The sequence below is a fragment of the Microcaecilia unicolor genome, chromosome 2, assembly GCF_901765095.1.
Source record: "Microcaecilia unicolor chromosome 2, aMicUni1.1, whole genome shotgun sequence".
Taxonomy (NCBI): domain Eukaryota; kingdom Metazoa; phylum Chordata; class Amphibia; order Gymnophiona; family Siphonopidae; genus Microcaecilia; species Microcaecilia unicolor.
Genome location: NC_044032.1, coordinates 549,812,709 through 549,830,765, shown reverse-complemented (window position 1 = coordinate 549,830,765; position 18,057 = coordinate 549,812,709). Strand labels below are relative to the sequence as shown.

Genomic DNA, 18,057 nt, shown 5'->3' with positions numbered 1-18,057 from the left:
TTTGGTTCTCCTCTCTGCTGTCCTCTTTTTCCAAGCCAAACTGCTTTAGGGTGTTGGGGTAGGGTCTCTTGAAATGAGTGTTCCCAATATCTTCTTGTTGCCTCTCATGGTAAATCAAACGGAATTTAGTAGGAAAGTTCATTTTCATAAAATGCAGACCTGATATTTCTGGTTTTCAGATTTTTCTGCAATGATATTCTTGTTTTATTCTGCAAGTTAAATTTGATGACTTTCTGTCCCTCCCTTGGAGCGTTATTCCTCCCCACTCCACCCCTTTTTACTTAGTTTTTGCAACATCCCATACAGTATGTTGGAAAGATTTTATAAAGAATGAATAGATCCTTTGTAATATGTAAACCACTTTGACTGTAACCACAGAAAGGCAGTATATCAAGTCTCCTCCCCTTTCCCCCTTTCCCTTTAAACATATTCATTTTCATACCTCTGGAAAAAGTTATTAACATTCTTCTTCCTTCACTCCTCTAAAGCAGTCATTAAAAGCTTCTTAAAATGAATGAGATTTTGACAAGTTAGATACTAGCTAAATATCTGTCACCTTTTCTTTTCTCAGCTGTCAGTCAACCTGCAAAACTGACAAAAGCAACCAAGTTCCCCCATAAATATAGAACACTAATAATCCTTTTGGGAAAAGTGTATATGTTTTAAGACACAGATATTATTCATGGGACCTTCTGTTTCCCTTTAGAAAATTAGTTGAATAGGGACATTCTGAATCTTTTAAAAACACCTTTCCAAAATATTCTTCATATTAAGTTATTTATTTATTTATTTAGGACACCCGCCCCCCAATTTTCCATCCCCGAATGGAAAGATTTTTTACGGTCTGTCACAGGAATCATTATATTTTGGGACAGAATATATTCTGAAGCAAGGTAGAAAATTGTTAATAGGGTTTGATCTGCAAGAGCCAAAACACTTGAATGGAATTCATGAACTTCTATATATATATATTAATTCCTTGGCTCATTACAAATTATTTCTAACTGAGATGTATAATTGTAACACTAAAATATATTTTTAGCTGTGAATTTGGAGATAGGATAGATTGGACACAACCAACATCAGAGCTCCTTTCTTCACTCAACGTGTAATTAAACTCTGCAATTCTTTGCTAGAGAATGTGGTAAAAGCAGTTAGCTTGGTGGGGTTTAAAAAAGGTTTGGCTAGCTTCCTAAATGAAAAGTCCACAAGCCATTACTAAAATGGACTTGGGGAAAATCCACTGCTTATTTCTAGGAAAAAAACAAAAATCAACTAAAAGTGACCAAGGAGGGTGGTAGGGACTGTCCTTCTATGTTAAATTGTACAGCGCTGCGTAACTCTAGTAGCGCTTTAGAAATGTCAAGTAGTAGTAGTAGTAGTAGTAGGGTAAGTCGATGATTACAACTGTCACAAAACAGGGGTATTACAGAAACAGAAACCCTAGCGACTTATGAGACTTCCCTACTTTAAAACTAAAAATACAATACTTTACTAACTGCATTACTTTTGGTGTTCGACTGAATTGTGTGTGAGGTATTTCTAGGATAAGCAGCATAAAATGTATTGTACTGTTTTGGGATCTTGCCAGGTACTTGTAACATGGATTGGCCACTGTGGAAACAGGAGGCTGGGCACAATGGACCTTCAGTCTGTCCCAGTATGGCAATACTTATGTACTTATATACTTATGTACTACAGCTCAGTTATGGCTTTGCATTAGGATTTACAAAAATGTTCATTGATTTCAGGGGACCATATATGACAGAAACCATAGAAGATCATGACCAGCGAAACCGTCAGAACTGGCTACGTCTGCACTCGGACTGGAAGAACAAAAATGCTTCCACATTTCATGAACTTCTTGTAAAGGGGTAAGTGGGACCACTATTGCATGTAAGACAATTTCAAGTACTAAGAACCAGAATTAAGAATTTCATAACAGGGTGCCTATGGGCTCATTTTTGAAACAGAAAAATGTCCAAAAAGAGGCACAAAGTGGCATTTGGACGTTTGTTTTCCCAAAACTTCCAAATCGCTATTTTTGAAACTCATTCATAAGATGTTTTATTTGCAGTTCATCTACAGTGCATCCAAATCAAAAGGGGGCATGTTAGCAGCATGTTGGAGGTGGGAATTTTGTCCCCCCTGCCCCCCCTCTCAGCGGCCCTGGGAAAACCAGACTCTATGATAGCTTCAGATATTACAGGCATTCTGACAAAAGCAGGCAGCAAGTGTGAGGAGTAGCCTAATGGTTAGTGCAGGGGACTTTTAACCAAGGGACCCTTGTTCAAATCTTACTTTAATTCAATTTTCTTTTTAATTGTGAGCTCTCCAGAAACAGAAATATACCTGTTGTATATGAGCCACCTGCAAGCCTGAAGGCTATTGAAGTGGTGTACATTCAGGTACAGTAGGCAATTTTCTGTACCTGGAGGGTTCACAATTACAAAACAAAAGAGTTAAAGTGAGATTTGAACCAGAGTCTGTTGGTTTAAAATCTTTTACACTAACCACTAGGTTACCCCTCTGCACTGCCTAGATGTCTGTGTGGCCATTTCTCAAAATAATGCCAGACAGATGTCCTATCCCTGTTTTTTTTGCCGTTCATACATTGGACATTTCATTTTGGAACATGGCTATTCATTTTGGCTGTTCTCAGCACAAAAACATCCATCTCACAGCCATTTTCAAACAGAAAATCTGGATGTTTTTCTCATTTAAAATTGGCTGTGAGAAAGACTTCTTTGGATGTTATAAGGAGGACATCCCAATTCTGACAGATGACTTTTCAAAAACGCCCCTCACAATAATTAGGGGCCCTGTTTACAAAGGCACTCTAGCATTTTTAGCGCGCGCTAATTGTGTAGATGCCCATAGCAATGCTATGGGCATCTACATGGTAAGCTTGCACTATCTACATGGTTAGCACATACTAAAAACGCTAGCAAACCTTTGTAAACAGGGCCCTCGGTGACATTAAATGAAATTGGAAGGAAGTAAGTTTATACACAATATCTGTGGACTTTGATCCTGGGGAACTGAGTTCGATTCCCACTGCAGCTCCTTGTGGCTCTGGGCAAGTCACTTAACCCTCCATTGCCCCTGGTACAAAATAAGTACCTGAATATATGTAAACTGCTTTGAATGTAGTTGCAAACACTCAGAAAGGCGGTATATCAAGTCCCATTTCCCTTTCCCTTTTATGGAAAGGCTGGTAGCTGCCTGGAAGTGGTAGTAGCAAAGAGATTCAAAAAAGCATGGGACAAACACAAAGGATACCTACATATCAAGAGGATGGAATCAATGTATAGAAGCAAAACTTAAATGACTTTCATGCTTAAAAAAGGCATAGAGGGGGAAATTTGTATGGAATGGCAATTGCCATCCTAAACAATTCAATACAATCCGAGAACTTCTATTTTGCTACTTGCCCAAAAGCGTAGTGCGCATTACAATACAAATTATTTTAAAAAGGAGAAAAATCATCCCTAACTGTGCAATAATAAAGTGTAATCAAATAAATCTTTAAGAATTTCTTAAATAGGTAGGATTTTAATAGTTTCCTAAGGACCTCTTACGCTAAGCGAATCTAGCGCAACAAACGAGAAGAAGCCAATTCAGTTCCTAAGGGTTTCCTCTCATTTGCCATGCGGGAATCACTAGCACAGCTTAGTAAAAGAAACCCTTAGTCTTACATAATAGGATTCTGTTCTTAATGACAAAGGTAGAGAATTCTAAATTTTACTGCTTGATAGACAAAAGATGCAATAAAAATCATTTAAATCATATTTTATTTGTTGACAGAAAAAGAAGCAAAAGGTTATTTCTTGATTGAGGACCTTTCAATAGAGATAAATTAGACAGATAGCTTGGAGCTAACCCATGTATTAGTTATTCAAAAGTGTCATAATAATGTCAAAATGTCAACAACAACAAAAAACTTAGTCATACAACCACAGCATCTAAACTTGCAAACTGAAATAGTAGATCTCATAACCACTGATAGCAAAAAAACAGTCTGTGTTGTGACAATGCTGCTATTTTACAGTATCAAACATATAAATGACAAGTGACCGACTCACCCGCAAATGCGCAGTAGAGACTTCCCTCTCTGTCCTGCCCTCGCGTCAAGACGTGATGACGTCAGTGGGCGGAACAGAGAGGGAAACGGCCGCTGCCGCTGCCGCCTGCCGCTGGAGCCTGGAGACGAAGCAACATCGCTGGTGCACCAACCTCCACCCCCCCTCAACCAACGTCATTACTGCCGCCGCTCCCGCCCTCCTCCATATCGGGCCCCCTGCACTGACATGACAGCGCCTCTCACCTCTGTGTGGAAGCGCTGCAGGCAGCAGCAGAGCGACCTGCTGCTGCCTGTAGCGCTTTCACATGGAGGTGAGAGGCACTCTCATGTCAGTGCAGGGGGCTCGGCACGGAGGGGGGAGGGAGCGGCAGCGAGGAGGGTGGCTGGACATGGGGGGAGGGAAGGGGGAGAGAGGAGGGTTGCTGGACATGGGGAGAGAGCAGGGCAGAGAGGAGAGTTGCTGGACATGGGGGGAGGGCAGGGGAGAGAGCAGGGGGGGAGGCCAAAGGAAAGAGGAGGGTTGCTGGATATGGGGGGAGGGCAGGGGAGAGAGGAGGGTCGGTGGACGGAGTGAGGCCTGGGGAGACAGGAGGGCTGCTGGACATGCGGGGGAGGGCAGGGTTGCTGGACATGGATCGATGGAGGGGAGTGGAGGGCAGGGCAGGGGAGAGAGGAAGGTTGCTGGATATGGGGGAGGGCAGGAGAGAGAGGACGGTTGCTGGACATGGGGGGAGGGCATGGGAGAGAGCAGGGTTGTGGACGGGGGGGGGGGGGCAAGGGAAAGAGGAGGGTTGCTGGATATGGGGGGAGTGCAGGGGAGAGAGGATGGTTGGTGGACGGGGGGAGGCCAGGGGATACAGGAGGGCTGCTGGACATGGGGGGGGGGAGTACAGGGGAGAGAGCAGGGTTGCTGGACATGGATCGGGGGAGGGGAGGGCAGGGGAGAGAGGAGGTTTGCTGGACATGGATAGATGGAGGTGAGAATTATTACATTTTGCAAAACACAAATCTTGCCCGTTTTAACGGGCTTAATGGCTAGTTAAAGCATATTGTAGCACAATAAGGTGGTATATTAAATTCTTTTATCCTTACCCCTTACCCTTATACAATCTCATCGTGTTTTACATTGAAAAGAACCTTGATGTGTTCTTGATTCCTGTGTTCCAGAAATTCATTTCTAGAAATGTTTTAGTAATTTAGAGTCATTTCCATGTAACTTAACATCCATATCTTCCTGATGATTTTTCCAGTCCCTGAACTCTTACTACGAATTGATTAAACTAAAATTAAAAAGAGAGGCTGCCAAAATGTTCCATCTTTGATGCATGTTAAATGATTATTTTCTTCTGTGCTACAAAAGATGAATTTTTGTCTTCTGAATGATGTATGAGCACGGAAGAGCTCTAAGCTTATAGCTACAAGGAAGATTTGCACCAAATTACATTTGACTCTGCCCACTGCAAGTTATTTCAGTGATCACAGCTGGCAAATTCTGTGCATAGATGTGCAACTTAAGTTAAGCTCTGGAACTCTTTGCCGGAGGAGGTGGTAACAGCAATTAGCGTATCTGGGTTTAAAAAAAGATTTGGACAAATTCCTGGAGGAAAAGTTCATAGTCTGCTATTGAGACAGACATGGGAAGCAACTGCTTGCCCTTGGATTTATAGTATAGAGTATTGCTACGATTTAGGTTGCTGCCAGATACTTGTGACCTGGCTTGGCCACTGTTTGGAAAACAGGATACTGGGCTAGATGGACCATTGGTCTGACCCAGTATGGCTAATCTTATGTTCTTAAGTTCTTTAAAATTTTGAACACCTCTTGGACTTCTTAAAAAGTCTTGGTTTCACCACTTTCGAGAGTACTTTTCATTTTCATACTGCAGCAAGGCTGGTGAATACGTTTTACCCGTTGATTTTGTACCAGTATTTTCAAAGAGAAAGTACACATGTAAATTCATACTGAAAACTGCCGAAACAAAAAGTATCTGCAGACACTTATGTCTCCTTTTCCTCAGAGTTCTTCTTCCACATAGTTTGGAAAATACAAACGCTTGTGTGGGACTGTACTCCTCATTGTAACACTGCCTTGGAAGCATCTCTGATAAATGAGGGTTCTTATGTACTAAGGTCATAAGGAGTCCTTTTACAAAGCTGCAACAGAAAGTGGCCTTAGCATGCCCTTATGTGGGTCTTTTCTGTATACTAAAGCCATTTCTACTGCAGCCACTAGACCACCAGGCCCTCATGTCTTTGGGGGGGGATGGGGGGACTGGGGTCCATTGGACCACCAAGGCTAGTGACAGCCAGCAGTACTGGTCTACCTATTCCTTCCCTGCTTGGCACAACCGTAATGCCAGATCTGAGCTTGGATAGGGTTTGCCATGGGAGGAGCGCCCTTGTTTTGCATGCTGCCTGCTGAGCATTGGGGAGGAATGCAGGAGGCCCTCATTTGCATGATCATGTGCACAGAGCCAGTGAGCTCATTGTTTGACGCACTCGTCAGCTCTGAGCATTCTGTGGGATCAAATGTGGGTGCTAGTCCAGGGCTAATGGCCTCTAGTGCTGGCATTTGCTTCTGAGCATGGGGGGTCTATGGTTTTCTGTTCCTTTGTGCTCCTAACGTTTGTAAGCACTTTTTTTTTTTGGTAAGGTCCTTTGGAAGCCATCTTCCTTTGATAAATGCTCACCTGTTCTATTCTGTTCTTTAATAGTTTATATCTATGAAGATTGATACACATCCTCAATTTTTGGCTTGTTTCTCTAAAGTAATATCTCTTATCACATTTTTTTTTTTGCATTGGATCATATATGCTATATTTATAGAGAAGCGTTAATCTGAGCCTTTTATTTTAATTGGCTTTCCGATGTAGATAGCTGTAAAGTCCTCTGACTTATGCAGGCATAACTTACAGTGTGGTGTCTTGTAATGTTTTGTGTCATTTTCTGCTATTTTGGGTTCTGTTTGAAGTTTACTCCTAATAAGTTTTTGTTTCAGGTTAGGTGGTTGGTAGAAGGTTAGAATTGGGGGGGGGGGGGGGGGGGGGGGGGAGTGACATGAAATATTTCTTTTAGTGATTAATCCTCCAGAAATAGAGGAAGATGTTTTCTAGTTCTGGATTACTAACATAGAGGGGAATAATCGAAAGCCGCTGGCGAAATACATGGCCGGCGATGTATTTTGGCGGTGCCGCAAACAGCTGGCCAGACCTGTATTTTCGAAAAAGATGGCCGGCCATCTTTTGTTTTGATAATACGGTTCCGGCCAGCCAAATGCCTTAGATTTGGCTGGGGTTTGAGATGGCCGGCTTCATTTTTTAGCGATAATGGAATGTTATGTCGGCCATCTCAAACCCCGGCCAAATCCAAGGCATTTGGCCATGGGAGGAGCCAGCATTTTTAGTGCACTGGCCCCCCTGACATGGCAGGACACCAACCGGGTTCCCTAGGGGTCACTGCGGAGGACTTCAGAAAAGCTCCCACTTGCATAGCTCCCTTACTTTGGGAGCTGAGCCCCCCAACCCCCCCAAAAAACCCACTATCCACAAATGTACTGCACCCACTAAAACTGCTCCAGGGACCTGCATAAAGCCTCTAGGACTTATTGCTGCTGCATAACTTAATACCTGAAGACTAATCTCTTTGAAAAAGTCCTTTATTTGAATAAGCACGTTTACCCACAGTTAACTGCAGATCAGAGGTTGTGCCCCACTGGCAAAGAGTCCCCTGGTACTAAGATTAGCAGTAGGTCAGAGCTGGCACAATGGTGTACAATGCCCTCTTTCAGCACCATTCAAGGTAAGAACTACGTTCTCTAACATGGGTAACACAGGAAAGGGAACTAAAACTGGCTTACAAAAATGGCCACTACCGCATGGACTACAACAGGAAACAAAACAGGGCACACTGACCCAGTAAGCAGGAGGAAAGCACCAGGGGAGTAGAGCCTACCAACTACCAATACCTACACCCACCACAATGCATTGCTGATGTAACTCTGCAGTGCAAATAACAGAAAAGGTGTCACACTCACCCCAGAGCCACATCACAAGCAGGAAAAGACTGTCGGAGGACAGAACACATTCTGCTGTCAAGGAGGTGGGTACGGCATTTGAGGCTCGCATACAGGCTGGAAAAAAAAGTGTTTAAAGTGGGGGGTTTTTGGTGGGAGGGGGTTAGTGACCATTGGGGGAGTACGTGGAGGTCATCTCTGCTTCCTTCCGGTGGTCATGTGGTCAGTTTGGGCACCTTTTTGAGGCTTGGTCATGAAAATAAAAGGACCAAGTAAACCCGGCGAAATTCTGCTTAGCACCATATTTTTTTTCCATTATCGGCGAAAGCCGGCTATCTGGTAGCCACGCGCATACCCGCCCATGTCCCGCCTTTGCTTCACCACCGACACGCCCCTTTGAACTTTCGCCAGCGAGGCGACGGGAAAGCGGCAATGCTATCAAAAAAAGCAGCTTTCGATTATACCAATTTCGCCGCTTTTCCGAGATCGCCGGCCATCTCCCGATTTGTGTCGGGAAATGGCCGGTGATCACTTTCGATTATGAGCTGGATAGTAACATAGAAATGACGGCAGATAAAGATCTGAATGGTCCATCCAGTCTGCCCAATATCAATTCATGATCAAATCAACAATGAATATATAAAATACTTGATCATGGTCTTTCTTTGGCATTTCTGGGACAGAGACCATAGAAGTCTGCCCGGCCCTGTCCTTACCTTCCAACTACTGGACTTTCTGTCGAAGCCCAGTCCAGTCAATCTGTCTTGTCATTTCTGGGACACAGACTGTAAAAGTCTGGCCAGAACTGTAATTGTTGTCAAAGCTCTTTCCAGCCCATCCTAATGTGGGTTATAAATAATTTTATTATTATTATTATTTTAGCACAGGTTCCATTTTATGCAATGAGACCTAGTTACTAATATCTGGGGTTAACAGTAAAATAACCCATCTTAATAGTAGCCCATGTTTATAATTTCTCCCTTATGCCCTCCAAATATTATTGATAGATGACATTTTTATGATTTGGAGAAGATACTCTCAAAGTTTCACAATTCTTTTAGTACATCCCATCTTTCAATCAAATTCAAAATGACCAGCTGACATATGCAGCTAGCTTCACAATTCCAGCTCCCACCCTTCATATATAAAATTGTTCACAATTTGTAGCCAAACCATACATCACTATTTATTTATAAAGTTTATAGACCGCATAATCTACAATTCTAAGTGGTTTACAATGCACATACATAATATTCATCAAAACCTAAAAGACAGAGATGGACTCCTCAACCTCCTGATTGAGTACTTCAAACAAAAACACTACAACCCCAAAATCCTCTCTAGGAAGGTTGTCTCTTCACTTAAAACACACAGGAAAACCTATTGCAGTGCAAAGTAATAAAAACCACAGAGAGAGTCTCCCTTGTTGTGACAAACAATCCAGAGCTGGAAAAACAGAGAAAAGTCATAACAGAACTATGGTCACCACTGAAAGATATTCCCTGATCCACCAATACTTGTTGGAATGTAATTGTATTTTACATGCATTGCCTGTCACCTATTATTTCTCTGTGATTACTCTGTGACCTCTGATGTGAATTGTTTAGAGAGGTCACACAGCTATGCAACTTCCTGTGGGGGTTAGATGCAGCAGATGAAGCACATGGAGCACATGGAGCTCATGATCTCTCCTAACCTGAGAGGATCTATGGTGGTGTGAGCATCCATTACCATCTAAGCACATGGAAGGAGCTGATAATACAAATGTATAGTAATATGTATATATAAGCCTGTCTGATTATAATCTAACTACAAACTGTGAGTAAACAGATGTTTTGTTACTTCAACTTTAAAGTGACTCAGCAGTGAATTATTCAGGGGTGAATGAGAGAGAGATGAAGAAAGAAATTAACATTTCTAAAGCTGAAGCTGTGTGTACTAAAATCTGCTAATTATTTACTACAAATAATCCAACAAAAGGGTTATGGGCCCAGGGTCCAGGAATTGAAAAAGAAGAGAAATATTACCAGGCAGAAAAAAAAGGCCACATTTTTCTCTTAAGTTTTAAAGGAAAGATTCAGTCTGTCTCTCTCTCCCCCCACACAGCAGACAGAAGGCTAAGAAAATGGCTGAGGGAGGAAATTCACCATTTTTCTATTCTCTCAAGGTGCCAAAATTAACTGAGTTTAATTATCAGCAGTGGGAACTAAGATTCATATGTCTCCTTCGAGCAAAAAGATTAGATATATGCTTAGACCAAGACAGAACAGCTGAAAATATGGCTGAATGGGACAATGCAAACTATTATGTGAAGTGCATGCTTTTGGAAGCTCTCTCAGAGAAACAAGCCATATTAGTGGAGGGAAAAGATACACCAAAGGACATTTTATATAAACTGAGAACTATGTATGCAACTACATATGCAAAGCAGCAACCAATTTGGTTGGCAGAGTTGAATGAAACCAAATTAAGGGATAAAAGTAAATGTAATGATCACATTATGCATCTTATGTCTTCATTTCAAAAGCTAGAACTTTCTGGAATTCCCATGTGTGATGCATTGAAAAGAGCATTTCTTTTTACCTCACTATCAAAGAAGTTTGATGTTTTTAGGTCTGTAAATGAGGCCATTGAAGGGCAATCTTTTGAACAGGCAACATCAAAACTAAGGCAGGAATGCATAATAAATGATTCTGAGGAGATGTGTTCTCAAAGTCAGTCAGAGAGAAATGAAACAAATTTCTTGGCAAAGAACAGAGGAAGGCGGAGCTATGGGAAAACTCCACCCAAGGGCAAGCTGATTTGCTACTCATGTGGAAAGGAGGGACATGTATCTAAATGGTGTAAGGAAACACAAAACACTCCCTCTAGCTCACCTAAGCCAATGGAACTAAAGAATTTTCAAACCAGGAAATGTATGAAGGACAAAGATAAACACAAGGGCTTTCTAATGGCAGAAAAATCTTTGACTATGGTAAATAATAATTCAAATGAAAGTACTTGGATTTTGGATTCAGGGAGCACATGCCATTTAACCAATTGTAAGAATTTCTTTCAGGAAATGTGTCCAGAGGAAGGTATTCTTAAACTGCAAACGCAGGGACTGCTAAGATCCAAGCAAAAGGTATTGGATTCTTAAAATGCAAAGTGTCTAATGAAGTTAAAGAAATTCCTGTAAGTGATGTCTTGTATATTCCCCAAGCAGTTTGCAATATGCTTAGTGTATCTACATTAGATAAGAAGGGATTTGTGATTCATTTTGAAAACAGTAAGTGCACAATCTCTAAAAATGATGAAGTGTATGCTGAAGCTTTTATGCATAATGATGTTTATAAACTGAGCATTTCAGGTGAAGCCTCACATATGGCGCAAGTAAGGAAGAATGATGGTAAATGTAGTCCGGAAATCTGGCATCGCCGCCTGGGACATCGTGATTCTAAGGTGATCCAGGATCTTTACAGTAAGCAACTGGCCACCGGCATTCAGATAAGTGCAGATGCTGGTAAAATGGAGAAATGCATAGACTGTGTTACTCAAAAAGGTGTGAGACCCTCATTTCCTGCATACACAGGAAATAGGAGTAATAGAGTGCTGGACTTAATACACAGTGACTTATGTGGACCGTTTAATATCCCATCATTGGGAAATAACAGATTTGTGCTAATATTCTTGGATGATTTCTCTAGATATTGTGTGGCCTATTTGCTGAAAGAAAAAAGTCAAGTCACAGACATGCTGAAGAAATACGTAGCCATGGTGAGCAATAAATTTGAAAGAAAACCAAAGGTTCTTCAGACCGACAATGGTGGTGAGTTCACTTCACAAAGCATGCGCACATTTCTAGAACAAGAAGGCATTCAGCATATCACAACAGTAGCTTATACACCAGAGCAAAATTCTGTTGCAGAGAGAAAATTTAGGTCACTTGTGGAAATGACCAGATGTATGCTGTCAGATAGCAATCTCCCTAAAAGACTATGGGGGGAAGCCATTCTCACAGCAGTGTACCTACAAAACAGAATGCCAACTAAAGGCGCTGAGCGCACACCACATGAGACATGGCATGGTAGGAAGCCAAACCTGTCACACATAAGAACATTTGGAAGTACAGCATATGCTCATGTACCAAAGCAAAGAAGGCATAAGCTGGATTCCACAACAGAAAGGGGCATTTTAGTTGGCTATACTCCAGGACACAAAGGATATAGAATTTTGAATCTGAAAACTGGCATTGTTGGCATAAGACATGTTACATATTTTGATGAAAACAAAAGGGTTGATAAAGGCTGGATTATCCCAGATGAGCCTTATCATCCAGAATATGAAACTAGAACCATAATAGACATGCCAGTGTATATAAATGCCATACCAAGGCAGATGTCTGAAAGCAACTCATCTGTATCTAACGAGGAACAGGCAGAGGAAGCAGACACAGAAAGGATCATTGAAGAAGACAGTACAGTTGGAGAAGGGGAATCAATTGGAGAAGGACTCTCAGATTTAGAGGATGCGGAAAGGTCAGACCAACCTGTAGTCAGACGCTCATCCAGGGAAAACAAAGGTGTTCCACCCCCAAGACTGTCTTACCTAACAAAGTCAGCAGAAGCTCAAGAGCCCTTAACATGGGATGAGATTGAGAAAATGCCAGCAGAAGAAGCTGCTGAATGGCATAAAGCTGCACAAGAAGAAATTGATGCATTGGATAAAAATAATACTTGGATTCTTACAAAATTACCTCCTGGCAAGAAAGCTATAGGATGCAAATGGGTATTCAAGTTAAAAAGGAATGCACAAGGAAAAGTGGAAAGGTATAAAGCCAGATTAGTCGCAAAGGGATATCTTCAAAAATATGGAGAAGATTTTGATGAAGTGTTTGCACCTGTAGTGAAACACACGACAATAAGAACACTTCTGAGCATTGCAGTCTCAAAAGGCATGCAAGTCAAACACATTGATGTGAAAACAGCGTTTCTTCACGGAGATATAACTGAAGACTTGTACATGGAACAGCCAACAGGTTTCATAAATACAAAACAAAGACAGCTAGTGTGTAAATTAAACAAAGGTCTTTATGGATTAAAGCAAAGTGCAAAATGTTGGAATGAAAAATTGCATGAAATATTGACAAGTTTAGGATTTAAGCAAGGTGAAGCAGATAAATGTTTGTACACTAGGTGCACAAATGGACAATATGCATACATTTTAGCTTTTGTTGATGATCTGCTCATTGCAAGCAAAAGTGAGCAAGAGTACAAGGACATTGTAAAGTGTTTAAACCTAAATGTTGAGATAAAAGAACTTGGTAATGTGTCATACTATCTTGGTATAGAAATTGAGAAACAAAATGATGGTTCTTATCTTCTAAGCCAGAAGCAGAAAATAAATGAGCTTATTGAAAGTTTAGGTATGCAAGATGCCCAAGTTGTAAGCACTCCCATGATCACTGATTTTCTGAAGGATGAAACAGTAAGAGAACCTTTACCAGATAACATCCAATATAGATCAGCCATAGGTAAGCTTTTATATCTAGCTACCACATACAGGGCTGATATAGCAAATGCAGTAGGAATTTTGAGCAGAAGGGTCAGCTCACCTACCAAATCAGATTGGACTGCAGTTAAAAGGATGGTAAGGTATTTAAAGGGTACCATTGATTGTAAATTAAAGATTTCAGCCAATAGTAATCCAAAACTAATATGTTACTGTGATTCAGATTGGGCAGGGGATCATTCTGATTATAAATCCACAAGTGGATATGTGTTTATGTATGGAAATGTACAAATTTCATGGGCCAGTCATAAACAAAGTATTGTGAGTTTGTCTTCTACAGAAGCTGAATATGTGGCCGTATCGGAAGCGTGCAGAGAACTGATATGGATTGAAAAACTTTTGCTGGATTTTGGAATAGCTGAAAAGAGACCAATCCAGATAATGGAAGATAATCAGAGCTGCATCCGACTGTCACAGAATGACAAGGTTCAGTCACGCACCAAGCACATCGCAACGAAATACCACAACGTGCGAGAGTTGGCGAAAGAAGGGGTCATCAGTCTACACTATTGTCACACCAGTGAGATGACAGCTGACATCATGACCAAACCGTTACCCAGAGAACATTTTGTGAATCTGCGTATAAAGCTTGGACTTTGTATGAATAAATAATTGCATGACAGTTATGCATGAGAAGGGGTTTGTTGGAATGTAATTGTATTTTACATGCATTGCCTGTCACCTATTATTTCTCTGTGATTACTCTGTGACCTCTGATGTGAATTGTTTAGAGAGGTCACACAGCTATGCAACTTCCTGTGGGGGTTAGATGCAGCAGATGAAGCACATGGAGCACATGGAGCTCATGATCTCTCCTAACCTGAGAGGATCTATGGTGGTGTGAGCATCCATTACCATCTAAGCACATGGAAGGAGCTGATAATACAAATGTATAGTAATATGTATATATAAGCCTGTCTGATTATAATCTAACTACAAACTGTGAGTAAACAGATGTTTTGTTACTTCAACTTTAAAGTGACTCAGCAGTGAATTATTCAGGGGTGAATGAGAGAGAGATGAAGAAAGAAATTAACATTTCTAAAGCTGAAGCTGTGTGTACTAAAATCTGCTAATTATTTACTACAAATAATCCAACAATACTGACTTTCTAATTACCTGATTGAAGCAAAAATGATTGAAAATCACCAAAAACAATGAAAACGCTTTAAAAAAGAGAGAGAGACACACAAGTCCCTGTAATGTACCAAACAGCAAACTGTGCCAGCACATATCATAGGACCCTAGTTACCCACATGGGAAAAACATTTAATATAAAAAAAGGATCCCACTCATACTCGTTTTCAAATATGTATTATTTAATGCTGAAAAGATGAAGAAGGATGCTATGTTAGGGAGACGAAGCAGATGTTAAAGATAAAAATTAATTAATATTGATATCACATCAGATACTACAACGCAGAGCAAGATGACACCTCTGTGAGGGAGCATGTCTCAGGACCAAAGCAATGCATCAATGACCTCATGATCAGGGTAGTAGGAGAAAACTGTAAAATAATTCAGAAATGGAAGTCACTGCTGATCAGATTCTTTGAAAACTTATAAGAAGAAAGTCTACTCCTGTCACTTTCTTATCATCAATCCATATCTCTCCCGCCTCCTGATCCCCTTTTACCTCTTAATTGGAATTGTTTTATGATTTACTTATATATATTTTAATATCACCATCTTTTGTTCATTATTTCCTGCCTGAGGAAGGAGCTTACAGTTCCAAAAGCTGGTCCAATAAAAAGGCATCATCTTATATTCTCCTTTGTTTTGTTTTAATTTATTAATATGGGGCCCAATATTTGGCCGGAGGTGATCAACCTTTTGCTGACCACTGCTGGCATTATCTCCAGAAATTCAGTGTTGGGCCATTGAATTTTCAGGTAAACGGAGCCAGCAAAAACATAGCCGGTTAAGTACAATATTCAACAGTTAACCGGCTATGGGGCACCACATAAAGATAGGACTGACTTTTATGTGGTCCTGTTTATTCAGTTACCTTGGCTGGTTAAGCACTGAATATCAGCACTTAACTGACCAAGTGCAACTCCACCCCAGAACACACCCCCCCCCCCCAAATGGCCGATTTCATGTTGGATGTTAACCGAACATTTTCGGTAGCACTATCCAGTTAAGTGCTGCTTGCTCCAAACAAGTGAATTTAGCTGGCTAGGAGTCATTTCTGGCCCAGATGCACAAAACCTAATGAGCCAGCAACGTGGTTTTTACACTGGTTCTAGCCAGTTTAGCAAGCAAAAAGTAAAGGGTTCTCCAAGCTCTTTTCCTGTCACAGTAGCAGCAAATGAAAATTGTATGCAAAGCTGTTATAATGAGCTAATTACTATACAAATATGCATGCAAAGCGATGCACAGCCATTTTCCCATGATGCACAGAAGCAGCTTCTACCTATACTGTGGAAAATTTAACGGGTGGTCAGGACCTGCCGGTACTCCCTAGAATGACAGCTGAAACAGTGGAGGGAAGGGGTGGAGGGAAGAACCCAGCCCATCAGTGCTTTGAAGATCCGGACCCATGCTGAACTGCCTGCCCGCAGTGCTTCCAGTCTAGCACAAAGCCCCACCTGGCCCTCCCTTTCTGTGCTGGTTTTTCTGGAGTGGGTGGCCCGATGATCCAAAAGCAGAAAGAAAAATGATCAGGCTCGAAAGCGGAAATGCCAGCTCGTAATAGAAAAAGTTTTCTGCGGTGTCGGGGCTGCCGGTGCAGAGAGAAGAGGTAGGGAAGAGGAGAGATCCCGATCTCCCTGGCCCGGGGTGTGGGCTCAGGTGCCCAGCAGGGAGCAGCATGTGGGACCCATGCAGGACATAGAAACGGCAATGCAAGGGGAACCTGTAGAGGCTGTAGCAAGAGCTGGCTCAGCAGAAGCACACCTATGATCGGGGGCACTGGGAGGCTCCCTGCTGGAGGAGCGAAGAGAAGACGAGGGATCCCAGGAGGAGAGACCAAACCAGCACTGAGGCACCGGGAGAAAGAGCGGGGGAAAAAACAAAACCCAAAACAAAATAAAAAGGCTTTCATACATGCAGCTTGGCTGCTCTGTGCATACTTAGCTGCCCAACTGGCTCCCCCCCCCCCCCCCCCATGGAGGAAATTGCATGCAAATGAGCTAACAGTGAGCAGCTCATTTGCATGTGATTTTCTTCGTGCATGCCCAGCTTTTTAAAAATCGGTGAGCGGCAATGAGGATCAGTATGGTAAGAGGTAATTGCGGGAAGTTTAGTGCATCTGGGCCTCTGGTCAGTTAATCACTTTCAATATCCCCCCCCCCCCCCCCTAATTTCTGTGTTTTAAACTGAACTACCATAGGAAAGACACTACTATATGCAAATTTGCAATGAATAATCCATTTAATTGTAATTTCATGCATTCATTAGATATGCAGTCTTTGGCGCTGTACCATAGATTTTCCCAGATCTGTCCAGTTTTCAGGGTGTCCAATGAATATAGATTTATCTCAGTGTGCATATCCTAGAAATTGAACTAGTTTTGGGATCTCCTAGGACAGGTATGGGAAGCCAAGCTCTAGTATTAGTTTGGCAAAGCAGTACTTTCCATTCTCGTTTTGCTGCTATTCCGACTCTTAATTGGGTTCCCTTTCCCTTCCTGCACTGATTGTTTCCAGTTGATTGCAGAAGTCTCAGACAGTTCAGCAAATCCCCAACCTTATAACTTCCAGTGTATCAAATTATCACATGTAATGGAAAGAAATCACCAGCCTGCTTTCCTGGACTCCAACCTTTCCATTTACCAGATGGCTTCTAATACTTCCTGCACACATTTATTACTGAGTGGCTGAAGCTGACTTACATTTACGATTTCTTTCATTTCCACTTCTGGCCTGTGGTCTTGTCACTTTTCCAGAACTGGAAATAGCTACCTGAGCTAATGCTACAGTACAAAGCAAAATTGGAGGACTGAATTTTGTTCTAAACACTTGTTAAGTGAAATAAGATGTTAGCGAGAGGCTTGGGTCAACTTCACAGTGATGAAGAAAAAAAGAGTTTCCTACATTGTAAATGAATTCCAAGTTTCTCTTTTCTTCCCCAAATATCTTTATATTTCAATTTGACAGTTTCTGACATGCTAAAACTACTCCTATATATTTAATCATGCTCTTTTTTTTCCCTTTGGATGATTATTTATCCAGAAACAATGACGGAATGATCTGTAGGGCAAAGAGCACAAGTTTTCAGAAGCACAAAAAAAAAACATTAATTCAGGCAAAAGCAGAGCATTGAGGGATCCTTTTACTAAGGTGCACTAATGGTTTTAGCATACACTAATGATTAGAATTCACTAAATGATAAGATGCCCATTATATTCCTATGGGAATCGTATCATTAAGGGGCCCTTTTATTAAGCAGCAGTAAGCCCACCATGGGCT

At 41.5% G+C, this 18,057-nt stretch overlaps 1 protein-coding gene across 1 annotated transcript in view; it reads left to right on the top strand.

Annotated features, from left to right (window-relative positions):
- The window catches only part of CORIN (corin, serine peptidase), a 346,959-nt gene that overhangs the window by 290,860 nt on the left and 38,042 nt on the right, over positions 1-18,057 (top strand). The window contains exon 17 of the mRNA XM_030191349.1: positions 1,752-1,874. Coding sequence (XP_030047209.1) covers positions 1,752-1,874 — 123 coding nt within the window. The remainder of the gene's footprint in view (positions 1-1,751; positions 1,875-18,057) is intronic.